Consider the following 16,557-nt stretch of genomic DNA (forward strand, 5'->3'; position numbering starts at 1 on the left):
AGTAGGCCTTGTTGCTTTCTCCTACCTGTTCAGTGTGCTTCCACTTCTGCTCCAGGGCGTCGAACATGACCCTGCACAGCTCCTGGACATCGTGCTGCTGCCAGGCTGGAAACGCAGACACCAACATCAAAGAGGCACACTGACAGACGGACATACATTACTGGATACATGGCAACTTGTCTAGTAATAATCATATCACTTTTTCTACTGCATAGCTAAGTGTATTGTGCCATACCCACACTGGCACATAGCAGTATGTTTTTCCATTGTGTTGTGTACACTATTGAGTTTCGCGTTACACTAAAAGCGTGCTGGTGGTACACAGTCAGGGCCACAACAGGGACATTGACACAATTTTGGCTCTGTACACCACCACCACAATGGACTTGAAATAAAACAAGATGTGCTTTAAGTGGAGACTTTCAGCTTTAATTTGAGGGTATTTACATCCAAATCAGGTGAACAGCTTCTACATGTGCACCCCCCCTTTAAAATGATGACAATTGTGTTGATGTCCAAATATTTAAGGACCCGACTGTAGTTGGTACAGGACCCACTTTCAAAGGGTTCTAGCAAGGATGTGATCATTCCGTTTCTCTCCTACAAACGGGAGTAACTCCACGGGTCTCACCCTCGCTGCTGTCCCAGCCGAAGCTCCGCGTCACATCAGTGGTCTCGATGGCTCGTTTCTTACTGGTCTGCAACAACACAAACAGCCTCTGCAGCTGGTAGGGGATGCTGGTGACCGGATCCTCCTCGGAGTCTTCAAAATCCCAGCTGGAGGATAGGTTGGAACATTTGCAAAGTTACAAAGAGCATATACAGGTGCAGCTCAATAAATTAGAATATCGTGGAAAAGTTATTTTATTTCAGTAATTCAATTCAAAAAGCGAAACTCTCAGATTATAGATTCATTACACAAAAAGTGAAATATTTCAAGTCTTTATTCATTAAAATTTTGATGATTATGGCTTACAGCCCAAAATTCAGTATCTCAGAAAGTTTGAATATTACATAAGACCAATACAAAAATTATAATTGTAATATAGAAATGTCGTGTTCATGTTCATGTATGTTCACTCAGTACTTGGTTGGGGCTCCTTTTGCACAAATTACTGTGCAAATAACTTTTCCACAATATTCTGATTTATTGAGCTGCACCTGTATATATTTCCCACTTCATCTCGGGAGTTGTGTCGGATACATGGAAAATGAATTAGCCTACTGCATGTATCTACTGTATATGTTATGCTACATTGTTTGCCAAATCAAATTAAATGTAAGCTTTACCTTTATTCAGTAGTTTATTGCCTAAACACGCCATACAAAGCAACATAACTGCCCATATAAACTTTATAATGAGATAGCTCAAGATCAGTTCTATTGGGGGGGGAATAAACTTGACAGTGCTAAAGTGCTGAAGCTATGTGCCTCGCCACCTCTGCCACCCTGTCCGTCCGTCTGCACCCATCCTACTATAAAATGAGCAAACTCTGTCCATCTGCTCATTTTATAGTAGGATGGATGCAGACTCTTCAATGGGTTATTGAAATTGCACATGGACTGATGCAGGGACTGATGAAGCAGATTTGTCCATTTCCCCAGATTTAAGCCGTTTAAATTTAAACTGTACTATGAGCATTTGGGTCAAGTCCGCACAGAGTTGTGGCACGTGCATTCCCGGGAAGTGTGCATGTAGTTGGGTAGTAGCGTGCACATGCACAGGTATGTGGACTACTTTGCCGCAGTTGGGACAAAAACAGGGAATACGAGTCTGCAAGTCAGCTTTTGCAGTAAATCATTACCGGGGATTCTTGCTAACAACAACAAGCGAGCTGCGCAGCACAGGTAGAGCTCAACAACAGTGTAACATCAGGCTAGCAGCAGCACTATCAGAGCGAACTGCTTTAACATTAGCGTTAGCATTAGCAAGTTCATGTTAGTTAGCTGTTGTTGGCGTTACAGATGACTATGAGTGGCAGCATTCCTGCATAATTCAGGAATGCAGTAACCTTGCGAGTTGGAGTCACGCAGGCTGAGTGGAGTAGTTATGATGATGTATCCCCAGGTATGAATCATGTTTAAAGCATGCATCTTATGTTAGCCCTATTGTCTACTAAGCCAATGGGTGACATTTGATGTGGTTATATGACTTTTCTTTCCACATTCCTCAAATATTCTCTCTACATTTCCCCAAAAGTAGCAGTCTATGCTAAACAAAACACAACTAAGTTCTTGGATGTATCGAACCTGACCACAGAGCAGAAAAACGATTGAGAGTTCATGGAAAGTTTAGTGTCTGGGAGTGCAATTAGCAATGCAATTTTTGCAATGTGGCCCATAATCCTTTTTTTGGTCCGTGACATTTAACATAGCCTAGAGAAGTAGCAGATACTACTGTAGTAGTGGCTACAGTCAAGTACATGTATGCGGAAGGATGGATCACACAATAGTCAGATGATTGACAGTCGGTGATGGACCATTTGATCATTTACATACCAGTGAATGATAGTTGTAACTGAGGGGTACAATTCCCTGACTATATTGTTAAGTATGGTATTATTAAACCACTACCTCTTGTACTTTAACTTCTGGCCATCCAGTACATGATATAAATATGATGAACACTTTCCCACCTGATGAAACGAAGTCCACACAAATGTACAAATCGAATATTTAATATAGCAAAAGGTATATACAACGTTCACTTGTTTACACTTATGATTTGAAATGCACTTGTATGGCAAATGAGTATTCGTAGGTAAATCAACATTGAATGTCCAATCTCTGGTTACGCAGGGAGTAAGTATACAACCTGGATATTTAGGAAACTATAGCGATGGTACTTAAATGATTATAGCTGGATACACTAAAGGGGGGGGGGGGGTCCCGCTGGTTGTAAGACAGTAGGAGGGGGGGGGGTTAGAGAAGCCGCTGGCGGTATCCCATCTGGCCGACGGTTTCTTGGGAGAATTCAAAGTCTTGAACACGGTGCCCACAGAACCTCGGTCCGCAGACGAATACAGCTGGACCCTCTGGTGGACGGTAGCTGCCGGTCCACAACGGAGAGACGTGAGGCGACCTCACTGGTGTAGAGCGCCGTCTCACCTGGAGTCCTCTCCGGGGGGTAGTTCCAACACTCCGCAGTGTTGGCCGTTATCCATGGAATAATCAAAGCACCCAAAGCATAATCCAAGCCGTGGAAGGCTCGCCGTCGTCCGGGTAGAGTAATCCAATATACAGGTCCAGTCGCCCTGGCCCGGAGCTCCTCGGATGCAAGCACCACTAGTGGTCTGCCCAGCCTGGTTAATACTCCAGATAACGTCAGGAACGATGGGGGTACTGATAACTTTATAACTCTAACCGAACGATGCACCATACATAAATAGACTATTATTAGCCTAATAGAATACGTCCAACTCGACGGTATAGTGCCAAACTATGACAATTCAACTATTAATCCACACGATATCTCAATGCCTATTCTGAGGCCAAGTAGGCCTTACTGCACCACACGTGCGTCGTGGGTGAGGCTTCGCGTCTGTTACTCGGTTGGAGGGTAAAGAACTGGACTAAAAAGAAGGTTCTACTTTACTTGCGCCATATATATATGCGCTGTGAACAAATAGTACCATTCGTATTTCGCCAGACGTATTCCTACGCGGAACCGGGCTTGCCTCGGCATGTTGGGCGGCACGATTGAACTTGAACCTAGGGGTATGGCTGCTGGCGCCAGGTTCTCGTCCAATGGTAGAATGAAACTATTATGGGCAGTTTAGTAGACTAAAGGGATATTCAGTGCATATTGTACAAGGAATATACAGGGGATATCAAACGATATACAAATACTATTTAAATATATATAAATAAATATATATATTCGGTTTAATCTGATCCTTCACAACAGCCGCCCCCTAATTAGTCCCACCTAATTAGCTAAACAGAGACAGATTAACCGCACTGTCTACCACTCAAGGTCCGCTGTAAGGGTCAGTCAACTCACAAAGTCATGGGTCATGGTCATCATCGATAGTATCTGGGAGTCGGGGCAGTTCTATTAGCCTCGCCACGGGTCGTGTGTAAGTGCGCCCTTGGACGAGTACTTCAGCTGCTCGGACCTTGCCATCGGCACCGGTGATCACTTTGCTTACGCGGCCAGCCGGCCACATAGCTCTGGGTAGTGACTGGTCGATAATCATGACGACTGTTCCTTCTGTCAAATTGTCTCTCTCTTTTACCCACTTCTGGCGGGTCTGTAGAGACGGTAGGTAGTGGAGTAGGAAGCTGCTCCAAAACTTGTCAGCTAGTACTTGACTGTACCTCCACATTCTTCGGCCGTTTGCTTCTTCAGGCCTGTACATTGTCTGGGGTAGCGTGGGGTCCAGCCGCGCCATTAAGAGTGTGTTGGGGGTGACTGGGTCGACATCTGCTACATCACTGGAGACGTAACCGAGGGGCTTTGAGTTCAATACTCCCTCGATCTCCGTGAGGACTGTCATTAGGACTTCTTCCGCCACAGTCTGGGCCCCAAGCACGGCGTACAGGGCTGTCTTTATAGAACGTACTTCTCGTTCCCAGGTTCCACCGAAGTGGGGTGCGTTCGGGGGATTAAACTGGAAGTCAATCTGGGATGGAGCGAGGTGGGTCTTAAGTTCTGGGCCCATAGCTTGGAAGCTCTCTCTCAGCTCTCTTTCTCCGCCTTTGAAGTTTGTCCCGTGATCAGACAACAATGTAGACGGTTTTCCTTTCCGTGATGTGAATCTTCGGAAGGCCATAAGGAATGAGTCTGTGCTCATGGTCGGAAGGAGCTCGATATGTATCGCTCTGGTGGTCATGCATTTGAATACAATACCCCACCGCTTCTCGGTTCCTCTTCCTCTCTTTATATACAACGGGCCAAAACAGTCCATGCCTGTGGAGTGGAATGGCTTGTCGCCGAGTCGGAGGCGACAGGGGGGTATGTCAGCCATCCGTGGTATGCTGGGCTGCACGCGCCACTTTCGGCAGTCTAGACAGGTTCGCTGGAAGCGCCGCACTGCTTCTCTCCCTTGCAGTATCCAATAACGACGTCTGATCTCCGCGAAGACTCTCTCTGCTCCTGCGTGGTGTACATCCTTGTCGTATTTCTTTATGATCAGCTCTGTGACCTTGTGTCGGCTGTTCAAGACTATCGGGTACTTAATGTCATCCGGTAGATCGGGGGCTCTCCGCAGGCGACCACCCACTCTGATGAGATTATGGGCGTCACTCTCGGGTGCCAGGTGGAGCAGTCTGCTGTCTGATGGGACGGGCTTTCCTCCCTGTAGACAGTCTAGCTCATCGGGGAACGAGTCTCTCTGGGCTCGTTGTAGTAGAAGAAGTTCTGCTTCTTCGTAGTCAGTGGTGGACTGAATCTCTGGGTGGTGCCACAGGAATGTTCTTTGCTGCGCACTCTCTAGGGTAATGCAGTCATCTATGTTGGGGTCTGTGGAGGCGACTGTGCTCAGTCCACAGAACATAGGTTTCTTGTTCTCAGCCTCCTCGTCACTTGCTTCCCGTGGGGTGGGCGTAGGCCACTCTCCTTCCGGGAGCTTGAGGAATTCTGGTCCGTCACTGTAGATGTTGCGACGGGTGAGGTCATCCAGGGACATTCCCCGGGTGATGACGTCAGCTGGGTTGTGTTTGGTGTCCACATACCGCCAGCTCGCTGCTTGTTAACTCTTGAATCTCGGTGACTCTGACTCCCATGAAGACTTTGTATCTGCATGAATCAGACTTGATCCATGTGAGTACTGTCGTGGAATCTGACCACAAGATTGTTCTGTGCACCGGAATGGTGAGTTCACGTTGGATTAACGTGGCTAGATGCGCTCCTGCTAGGGCTGCGCAGAGCTCTAGACGCGGGATAGATTGTTGCTTTCGTGGGGCTATTCTTGAGCGGGCCAGGATGAAAGCAGTGTGTATCTTTCCTTCCTTCTCTTGGGCACGCAAGTAGGCCAACGATCCATAGGCTACTTCGGAGGCGTCGCTGAAGACGTGTAGATCAATCTTGCATGTCTCTGGCCTCACTGTGGATGGGAAGTAGCTGCGGCGTATATTGACGCCTGGGAGTGAGCGGAGTTCCGTCTCCCACTCTCTCCATGTCGAGGCAAGGTGTGCGGGTATTGGGTCGTCCCAGCCCTGGTCCTTGTCCCATAGTGCTCGTACAATCATCTTTGCCCTGGTGGTGTAAGGTAGAATACATCCCAACGGGTCATATTGTCTGGCGAGTGTTCTGTACACACTCCGTCTGGTGGGCGGTGTGGCAATGTATAACGCCGTGGATGGCTGATACATCGGCGAGCGTTGGGGGAGAGGCCTCCTAGGCGAGTCTCCTCTTGCGCCTCTCTGTGGGCTGGTACCGGCAGGGTACCATGGCCCGCTGGTCCAGGTGCTGTTCCTTGGGGCTGGTCGTGCGTCATGCTCACCCGTGAATAGAGTCGGGGGTCTGTAGCGCAGCGCCGCGGGGGTATAGCCTGGGCTGTACTGGACCTCCTGGTCCGGTGGAGTACTGTGCTGTCGTCGGGCTTGGTTCTCCTCCTCTCCCTCTTCTTCCTCTATCAGGTCTTCCAGATCCTGTAGTCGTTGATTTAGCTTCTCCGCAGTGTATGCCGCTCCTTCCTTGTAGCTGGGTCTCGCTTGGACCGGTCTGGGAAGGGGGTCTGCGGGGGGTATAGGCTTGGTCTGTTGGTCAAGTTCAGGGTCGCTTGCTCGGCTAGGAGACGCTGCCCTTGACTGTTGTCTCGACGAGTTCCTTGAACCCCTGGCGGAGGGAGAGGGTGTTGCCCTGGGGATCATCAGCCGCTTCATTAGCCGCGCCCGTAACTTGTCGCGCTCGGCTTGGCGCTGGATGAGATCGATGTTGCGCTCTGCTTCTCTTTGGGCATAGTCAGCGGCGCGCTGGGCTTCGGCGGCGGCGCGCTCTGCTTCTCTTTGGGCACCGTCAGCGGCGCGCTGGGCTGCGGCGGCGGCGCGCTCTGCTTCGGCGGCGGCGCGCTCTGCTGCGGCCCGGTCTCTTACCATATTAATTTCCGTCTGAAGGCGTCTCATCTCCAGGCGTGTGCGCTCTTCTTCGCTCCGTTGCTGCGCTTGGAGGCGTTCTCTTTCAATAGTAAAATGTTCGCGCTCGCTAAGCGTCTGTGCTTGGAGTCGATCGCGTTCGGTAGAGGCTGTCAGGCTGACGAGGAACGCCTGTTGTAGCATCCTCTCCGCTTCGCTGGGGGAAGGCGGTTGTGGAGGTGAGCCGCTCCTGGGTGTACTCGTTGGGGAGTCCTGGAGCTCTATTTCCTCGGCGCTCTCCTCCTCTTCTTCCGTGCAGAGTTCTCTCTCTGTAGGGTTGTCTTCCTCCCGGGGCTGGTCGGGGACTACTTCTTCGGTAGTGGCGGGGGGTAAAGGCATGTCAGCTCCCTCCTGGTCCCCACCGTGAGCTTGGTCAGTTACATTAGAACCTACTAGGGCCTCTGTGGTCGGGGAAACCTGGTCGTTAAGGTCAGACATAATTTTACTTTCTACTTTTACCGCGTTTACCGTTTGTCGAAGGCTAGGTAGTTGACTGACAGTGTAATCCTCTAAGTACTGAGGTGGCTGTCGTCTGCGCCGCGGGCGTTCTAGGTTAGGAGGACCGTTTCGTGGAGTGTTCATCATAGGCCATTTCAATATTAATAACACTATATTAATATTACACTAGTTACCATCCGGCTCGAAGGACCAATTGTAACTGAGGGGTACAATTCCCTGACTGTATTGTTAAGTATGGTATTATTAAACCACTACCTCTTGTACTTTAACTTCTGGCCATCCAGTACATGATATAAATATGATGAACACTTTCCCACCTGATGAAACGAAGTCCACACAAATGTACAAATCGAATATTTAATATAGCAAAAGGTATATACAACGTTCACTTGTTTACACTTATGATTTGAAATGCACTTGTATGGCAAATGAGTATTCGTAGGTAAATCAACATTGAATGTCCAATCTCTGGTTACGCAGGGAGTAAGTATACAACCTGGATATTTAGGAAACTATAGCGATGGTACTTAAATGATTATAGCTGGATACACTAAAGGGGGGGGGGGGTCCCGCTGGTTGTAAGACAGTAGGAGGGGGGGGTTAGAGAAGCCGCTGGCGGTATCCCATCTGGCCGACGGTTTCTTGGGAGAATTCAAAGTCTTGAACACGGTGCCCACAGAACCTCGGTCCGCAGACGAATACAGCTGGACCCTCTGGTGGACGGTAGCTGCCGGTCCACAACGGAGAGACGTGAGGCGACCTCACTGGTGTAGAGCGCCGTCTCACCTGGAGTCCTCTCCGGGGGGTAGTTCCAACACTCCGCAGTGTTGGCCGTTATCCATGGAATAATCAAAGCACCCAAAGCATAATCCAAGCCGTGGAAGGCTCGCCGTCGTCCGGGTAGAGTAATCCAATATACAGGTCCAGTCGCCCTGGCCCGGAGCTCCTCGGATGCAAGCACCACTAGTGGTCTGCCCAGCCTGGTTAAGACTCCAGATAACGTCAGGAACGATGGGGGTACTGATAACTTTATAACTCTAACCGAACGATGCACCATACATAAATAGACTATTATTAGCCTAATAGAATACGTCCAACTCGACGGTATAGTGCCAAACTATGACAATTCAACTATTAATCCACACGATATCTCAATGCCTATTCTGAGGCCAAGTAGGCCTTACTGCACCACACGTGCGTCGTGGGTGAGGCTTCGCGTCTGTTACTCGGTTGGAGGGTAAAGAACTGGACTAAAAAGAAGGTTCTACTTTACTTGCGCCATATATATATGCGCTGTGAACAAATAGTACCATTCGTATTTCGCCAGACGTATTCCTACGCGGAACCGGGCTTGCCTCGGCATGTTGGGCGGCACGATTGAACTTGAACCTAGGGGTATGGCTGCTGGCGCCAGGTTCTCGTCCAATGGTAGAATGAAACTATTATGGGCTGTTTAGTAGACTAAAGGGATATTCAGTGCATATTGTACAAGGAATATACAGGGGATATCAAACGATATACAAATACTATTTAAATATATATATATAAATAAATATATATATTCGGTTTAATCTGATCCTTCACAACAATAGTGATATGTAGGTACATTTTAACATTACTTTTAGTTTACATCCATTTCTCTCCACACCAGTTGAATGTCAAGGGTTAAGTTAAGACTTTGGACCCATAACCCCATTTCCGACTCACCAATGACTCATACCGGATAAAACTCTGGCCAGTTAGCCACAAAACGAATGTAAAGTAAGAGGGTCACTCTTCAGTCTCTACTCTACCCTTCTACAACATCATCGATGAGCAGGAAACGGCTCTAAGTGTCCAAAATTGTGAACTGATGCATTTTATTGCATTACATACACACACAAAATAATATTATAAAATACTACTGGGATTTTCTGGAAAGTATTCATCCCTACTTAGTAGAGGACTGCAAGGGAACAACCACTTACTTGTACAGCGCGTTTCTGAACTCGGGGGTCATGAACAGAGTTTGTAGAAGGCTGTTCAAATAACAGGTCATGGCCTGGTTAACCAAACCCACGTATCCTGCAGGAGGAATGAAAGGTACGGTCATGTTAATAGCAGTGACAGGGCGCATACAGTACTGTACCTGTCAGACGTGTTTAGGATGCAGGAGTGGGTGTAAGAGGAGTAGGTGTAGGAGAGACTGCTGTAATAATTTCTACTACACCAGGCCAGGGCCTACAGTACCCGTCTCAGACTTGTTGACATAGCTGTCACCCATCCCGTTTTTCCCGGGATTGTCACGTATTTTCAACCTTCCTTGCCGCCGTCATCCCGTTCCCGGAATTTTTTTATTTTTATCTTTATCTTTACAAAATGGCTGCAATTCCCCTCCGTGACGACAGGTGGCAGCAGTGTAGATTAGAACGTTAGCACAGGAAGTCAGACCGGAAGACTGTTGCGACCCGAAGAAGAAGAAGAACAGCGACCGGATAAAGGAGGGGTTTAGCGTGAAATGTGTTACATTCTACAACTACCTACAAACGGGAGAGAAGTGATACCGGCACAGTGGGGTTGTTCCCGGAGAGCTCACTCTCGGCCGTGGTTTCTCAGTGTATAACGTATGGTGCTCTCCCTCAACATGCGAGTAGGGTGAGACAACACCATTCTTTAGTCCAAATAATACCCTACTTTATACTATATTGTTGTCATTAGTTTAATGTAAAGTCAGTCTTACATTGGCACTGCTTTAACGTTGCATTTACCCATAATCCATTGCTGTATTAGACGTGCCAGTATAACTTTTGTAATATGAATGAAGAGCAAATGTAAAGTTAATCAATAGACAATGAAACAATATCTTTATCTATATCACATGTCAAAACTACTTTAATAAAAGAAGATTTCCGTTTTTCATTTCTACTCATTCATCCAAAACAAGACAGCAATTCTACTTCTGCATGCACCGGGAGAATTGAGCTCATAGCACAGATTTGGAGTTGATAGAATGGACATTGCTGTTCTTAGGCAATGTTGCACATGGTGGAAATAATGGAAATTAACATTTCTAACATTAACATTTAGTGTATGTTTAAAGTTGATACATTGAGGCATGGTAGAATTTCACTTTGTATCCGTTTTCAACATTACAATTAGTGTCCGACACTATAGACACATGTTAAAAGTCAAAGTCAACTTTGTCATTTTCCAATTTGTGCAAGACATACAGAAAAATTCAATGACGTGCCCCCCTTCCCACGGTGTATATAGAAAGAGACAATAAACACAAAAGTAACATAGGACACAATATACAACACACAGGACTATGTACAATATAAACAGTGCCTACAATTAAATTAATGAATGAATTAAATAAGAGGTAAAAGAGAACTTAGTGTAAATATTCTTTAATTTGTGTCAACGTTATAAAAATCCTATTGTATTCAACAAATTAATTATGATACACCACAATGTGCCCTTTCTATCTATTCTAAATCTATGGCCTCGCGATTCCACGGCTGCGCAGTGCAGACAATATATATATATACATACGAGGGGGAGGAGACTACATTGGGAGGGGGCGGGGTCGGGGGGGAAGGGCGAAATATCCAGTTTTTTCAAATCCCAATGTTGACAGCTATGCTTGTTGAGGATGGAGGAGTAGGTGTAGGAGAGACTGCTGTAATAATTTCTACTACACCAGGCCAGGGACTACAGTACCTGTCTCAGACTTGTTGAGGATGGAGGAGTAGGTGTAGGAGAGACTGCTGTAATAATTTCTACTACACCAGGCCAGGGACTACAGTACCTGTCTCAGATTTGTTGAGGATGGAGGAGTAGGTGTAGGAGGGGCTGCTGTAATCACTGCTGCATCCCGCAGTGCTGTCTCTCGGCAGGGGCCCGATGAAACGTTCCTGGGAACTGTCGTCCAGCCCACTGCTATCGGCTGCTCCTGACTCATCCTACACAAAGACAAAAAAGGGACATGCAAACACCCACGTTTAAAAATAGAAATGGCTGTAGTCTGTAGTCAACCAAAGTGACCAATCCTAGCATAGAGGTCCACGAACCAAAAGGTACTGAATGTTGATGTGCTTAAAGCCCCAATCTGCTTTTTAGTTTTTTTTTGTGACCATGTCAATGTAAAGTATATTTACATACATTCCTGAAAGATGGAAAATGCGCTATTTGGAAATGTATCAACTAGGGATGCTCGATATTGGCTTTTTTACCGATACCGATATACCGGTATTGTCCAACTCTTAATTTCCGATACCGATATCAACCGATACCGATATATGCAGGGATTCCCCCCCAAAAAACGGAATAATTTCAGGTAATTAACATTACATATCTCTTGTCGTGGAATTAACACAACATTATGCATACTTTTGACAATAAATAAAATCAGAATCTGTTCTTACTTGCTTGCCTGGGTAAATAAAGGTTAAATAAATGTTAAATAAAAAATATATATATATTGAAAACCGATACCGATAGTTTCCAATATCACATTTTAATGCCAATATCGTCCGATAATATCGGTAGGCCGATAATATCGGACATCCCTAGTATCAACCCATGTAAATACATATATAGATCTGTTTTACTCCAGTGTTCACAAATATAAGGGGATGTCATTAAAAAGTCTAGTGTTAGCTCTAGGGCTGTCGCGGTATGACATTTTCTCACCGCGGTTGTGTGCGTGGCTAATGATCACCGCGTGATGCGGTGGTACCGCACTTCTATAAAATAAAAAGAAAAAATAAATATATAATAATTTATACCTGTATTAGGGCTGGGCGATATGACCTGTAAGAGCCAATTTACATGGTTGTAGTGCCATGTGTTATATTTTATGCATTTGTTTTGTTTTTATGTATTTGTGTTGATTTCTGCCTGTAGACAGCCATGCCTGCTATTGGTTTATGGCATCAGTTCCCATTTCTCACCAGTAGTGAGCTACTTAGTGGGTAATGGGACTGATGACAGCAGGTGTGTTTGGTTACCGGCAGAGCCTAACAGTTTTTGACCGTCGCCGTCGTCACGTCACTTCGACACGTTGTTAGAGCCATATGAAATCCGTTTTATTATTTTCCAAATTCCATTTTATTTTTTCCCAAATTCCATTTTTTCCGTTTTAATATTTCAGAATTCTGTATTTTGCTTTTTATGCTCATTTTACCATCAGAAATAGTGTCTAATAAGTGGGAATGAATAAATGTCCACAATTGAATAAGATATAACAGTCCATTTAATGTTTTTAAGTGCTGCAACTCAGAAATACAGTTCAATTTTACACAATATTTTTCAATTAATATTGTGACAAAATAAAAATACATATTTCAAGTGTAAACAATAGATACAGCTAGCTACTACTGACATTATCACAATGACAATGTCAGTAACCTAGCTATATCTATTATATTGTGATGAAATATAGTAATGCATAATTTAGGCACCTTTAGTTTAGTTTATTTCGTTTATAAAGGACAGTGTATAATGGCAATCGTTTGCATTAAACAAATGGATGGGTGCACTAGATTTAGCAAGAAGCTATCATTTCCATCTATAGTCCTATGTACTGTAACGTTTCATAGCTATTTAAGTTTATTTAGATTATAAAGGGCAGTGTATAATGACAATCGTTTGCATTAAACAAATGGATGAGTGCACTAGATTTAGCAAGAAGCTATCATTTCCATCTATAGTCCTATGTACTGTAACGTTTCATAGCTATTTAAGTTTATTTAGATTATAAAGGGCAGTGTATAATGACAATCGTTTGCATTAAACAAATGGATGGGTGCACTAGATTTAGCAAGAAGCTATCATTTCCATCTATAGTCCTATGTACTGTAACGTTTCATAGCTATTTAAGTTTATTTAGATTATAAAGGGCAGTGTATAATGACAATCGTTTGCATTAAACAAATGGATGGGTGCACCAGATTTAGCTAGAACTTCTAGAAGCTATCATTTCCATCTATAGTCCTATAACGTTACATAGCTATTTAAGTGTATTTAGTTTATAAAGGGCAGTGTATAATGACAATCGTTTGCATTAAACAAATGGATGGGTGCACTAGATTTAGCTAGAAGCTATCATGTATTCATGTCCTAACGTTATAGCTATTTAATCACAATAGTGTCGCAAGTGTTTTTGCGGGTCCAGTCCACGGAACGTTGACAGAATTAGCAAAACACCTTATCACCGGAGGCATAAAAGTCATTAGGATACTGTTCTGCTCTGAATTGAGGGCTTATTGTGGAATTGTTTAGCTTCTTGACAATGTTAACACTGAAGCAGCCAGACGCTTGAGCACCGCGGCTGTGTTGTGTGTAACACGCTGTAGAGTCCCCGCCTCCCCGGTCGTGTGTGCACCAAACGTTCCACCCAAAAACGAAATTTCAGTCCAGATTAGGCCAAATTCTGCAATATTCCACGTTTTGCAGTTGATTCCATTTTTATCAGTTAATTCCGCGATTCCGTGAACGCAAAATTCATATGGCTCTACACGTTGTTTGGTTATCGTTTTGTTTGTAGTGTATAGTGTTTGTTTGTTCATATTAGCGTTGCCGTTTACTCATATCACAGGCAAATTGTGCTTGTATTTATGAGGTAAATAAACCCATTTGGGGTATTATTGGAACGAACCTTGTGGACATTCATTCTTTCACCAGACGAGTACCCAGCACGAGCAACAGACGCGTCAACTATATGTTTTAGCCGGTATCAGCCTCCTCAAGGGCTTTATAGATTTATTGTTTTGTTAAGTCAAGTTGGCCCTTATATGGCCTACAAATTAAATCTCAGATTATTTTCTTTTAAATCAGATTTCCGATTTTTTTTTTTTTTTTAAATACACATATAAACAAACATGACAACACACGATAAGATACACAAGCATTAATATACAGTGTATATCCAACGAAATTACCATTTATACCAATGTCTTATACAGGATATACCCCTAATACCCGTTATCTAAAAACCTACACACATATGCTCCAGCTCGAACCCCCCCCTCCCGGACCCCTCTTTGGATAGTACCTCCATTATCCCCCGCTCCTAACCAGACACTACCATTATAAGCTAGCTTTTATTCTCTCCACCACTTCTAACCACATTGACATTTTGGATTCATTGAGACCCAGAATTCTTGCTGTAGATATTTCTTGATAAATCACATCGAGATATGTAAGAAACCAAACTTTCCGGCACATTTTTTCTGGTTGAAACCATCGTGATGCGATCAGCTTTTTAGCTACTGTGATACCCGATAAAACCAATCTCTTTAGCTGTGGATTTACTGCAAACTCAAAATCATCATTCAATAGTAATACAGAGGGGTGTACAGGTATATTCCAAGATACGAGTTTTGATAATTGTTGGGTCACATCTTTCCAGAATGTCTTAACTGGTGGGCAGTCCCAATACATGTGCATAAATGTCCCTTCGTCCCCGTTTGTACATTGGGAGCATTTGGAGTCTTGTTTAAGACCCATTCTGTTCAGTCTGATAGGAGTCAAGTATGTCCTGTGAATATAGTTAAGATTGATTTGTTGATGGTCCGGGTTCCTTGATGTAAGTCGGACATTTGCCCAGGCTCCTTGCCAATCAAAGTCACTTTCCAGGTCTGGTATATCCCTCCTCCAGACAGAGTCTAGTTGGAGGGTTTCATACGAGGACGTTAGTAATTGATGATAAAAATCTGAAACAAAACCTCTCGATGTCTCTCTTTCATAGAAGAATTTGTGGTATCTGTGGTGTTCAATTGGTATGTCTAATGGAACACCGTGAGACTTCAAACAGCCGTAACTGTATGTAAAAAAGCCATGTGGACATGGTGAGATTAAATATTTTGCATATTTCTCAATAACTACAAAAACCCTGTTTGTTAAAAACATCCCCTAATGAGTGTATGCCTTGCTCTTCCCATATAGGGAATCTTATAGGTCGTTTTTCAATTAAGAGTGCATTGTTATTGAATAAGGGAGTATGATTGTGCCATTTTTGTGGGTTAGGATATTTTTTGTGTGTTTCACACCATATCCGGATCGCATGGGTAATTATGGGGCCAAACTTCCGTTCACAGTGCTTGATTGGTAGTTTAGTGTATGCTATGTCCTTCAGTCTATGTAGGGCTACTATGTTTTCTTCTCATTTTCTCCAGGATACTAATGCTTGGGGGTCAAACCATGTTGTCAATGGTCTTAATGTGTACGCCTTAAAATAGTGGAAAAAATCTGGAAATGCCATGCCACCGTCTGCTTTATTTCTCTGTGCGGTGGATCTTTTTATACGTGGTGGTTTGTTATTCTATTCCAAATAAATTTGTATGTGGAGGAGTGTAATCTTTTCCAGTAACCCTCTGGAGGGGGTAACGGTAGCATTGAACTGAAGAAGTTGATTCTAGGTAGTACATCCATCTTAACTATTGATATCCGTGCCTGTACTGAGTTTTTAAGTTTTGCCCACCTATCAAGGTCGTCTTTGATTTTGTTTTGGATTTTTGTGTAATTGTGCTTCACCGTTTGTCTTATGGTGGGGAATATTTCCACTCCCAAGCATCTAAAATGTTTTACCATAGGTATCTCTCCTGGGAGGGTTATATCTTTTTTTGCAGGGGTGTTAAGTGGAAGGAAAGCAGACTTTGGCCAATGTATCTTAAATCCCGATAAATCACCAAAGTTCTCAATCAACTTGAGCAGATGAGGCAATGTGGTGTTGGGGTTTTGCATGAACAATATTACGTCGTCCGCATATAAACAAATTTTATGTTGTGTGCCCTTGATTACGATTGGTTCTATGGATTGGGATTGTCTTATATATTGTGCTAAAGGCTCTAATGATAGATCGAATAGTCCGGGACTAAGAGGGCAACCCTGTCTGGCTGAGCGTGATACCGGAAAGATTTTGGAGATGATTGTACCTGTTGTAATCATGGCCGATGGGTCTTTGTATAGTACTTTAATCATATCAATGAATCCTTTTCCTAACCCCATCCTTTCTAATACTGCCCATAGATACGAGAT

At 44.2% G+C, this 16,557-nt stretch overlaps 1 protein-coding gene across 3 annotated transcripts in view; it reads right to left on the reverse strand.

Annotated features, from left to right (window-relative positions):
* usp47 (ubiquitin specific peptidase 47) overlaps positions 1 to 16,557 on the reverse strand; it is a 130,623-nt gene that overhangs the window by 52,547 nt on the left and 61,519 nt on the right. For 2 of the 3 annotated variants that reach the window (XM_084337612.1, XM_084337611.1), the window contains exons 4-7: positions 11,327 to 11,480; positions 9,504 to 9,600; positions 632 to 777; positions 26 to 105 (exon numbers count right to left, since the gene is read on the reverse strand). In XM_084337612.1, the coding sequence (XP_084193738.1) occupies positions 26 to 105; positions 632 to 777; positions 9,504 to 9,600; positions 11,327 to 11,480 (477 nt within the window). Of the gene's footprint in view, positions 1 to 25; positions 106 to 631; positions 778 to 9,503; positions 9,601 to 11,238; positions 11,274 to 11,326; positions 11,481 to 16,557 lie in introns of those variants that run through there. The other variant, XM_084337613.1, reaches the window with a different exon arrangement.

Source organism: Notolepis coatsorum, assembly GCF_963971535.1.
Source record: "Notolepis coatsorum genome assembly, chromosome: 20".
Lineage (NCBI taxonomy): Eukaryota > Metazoa > Chordata > Actinopteri > Aulopiformes > Paralepididae > Notolepis > Notolepis coatsorum.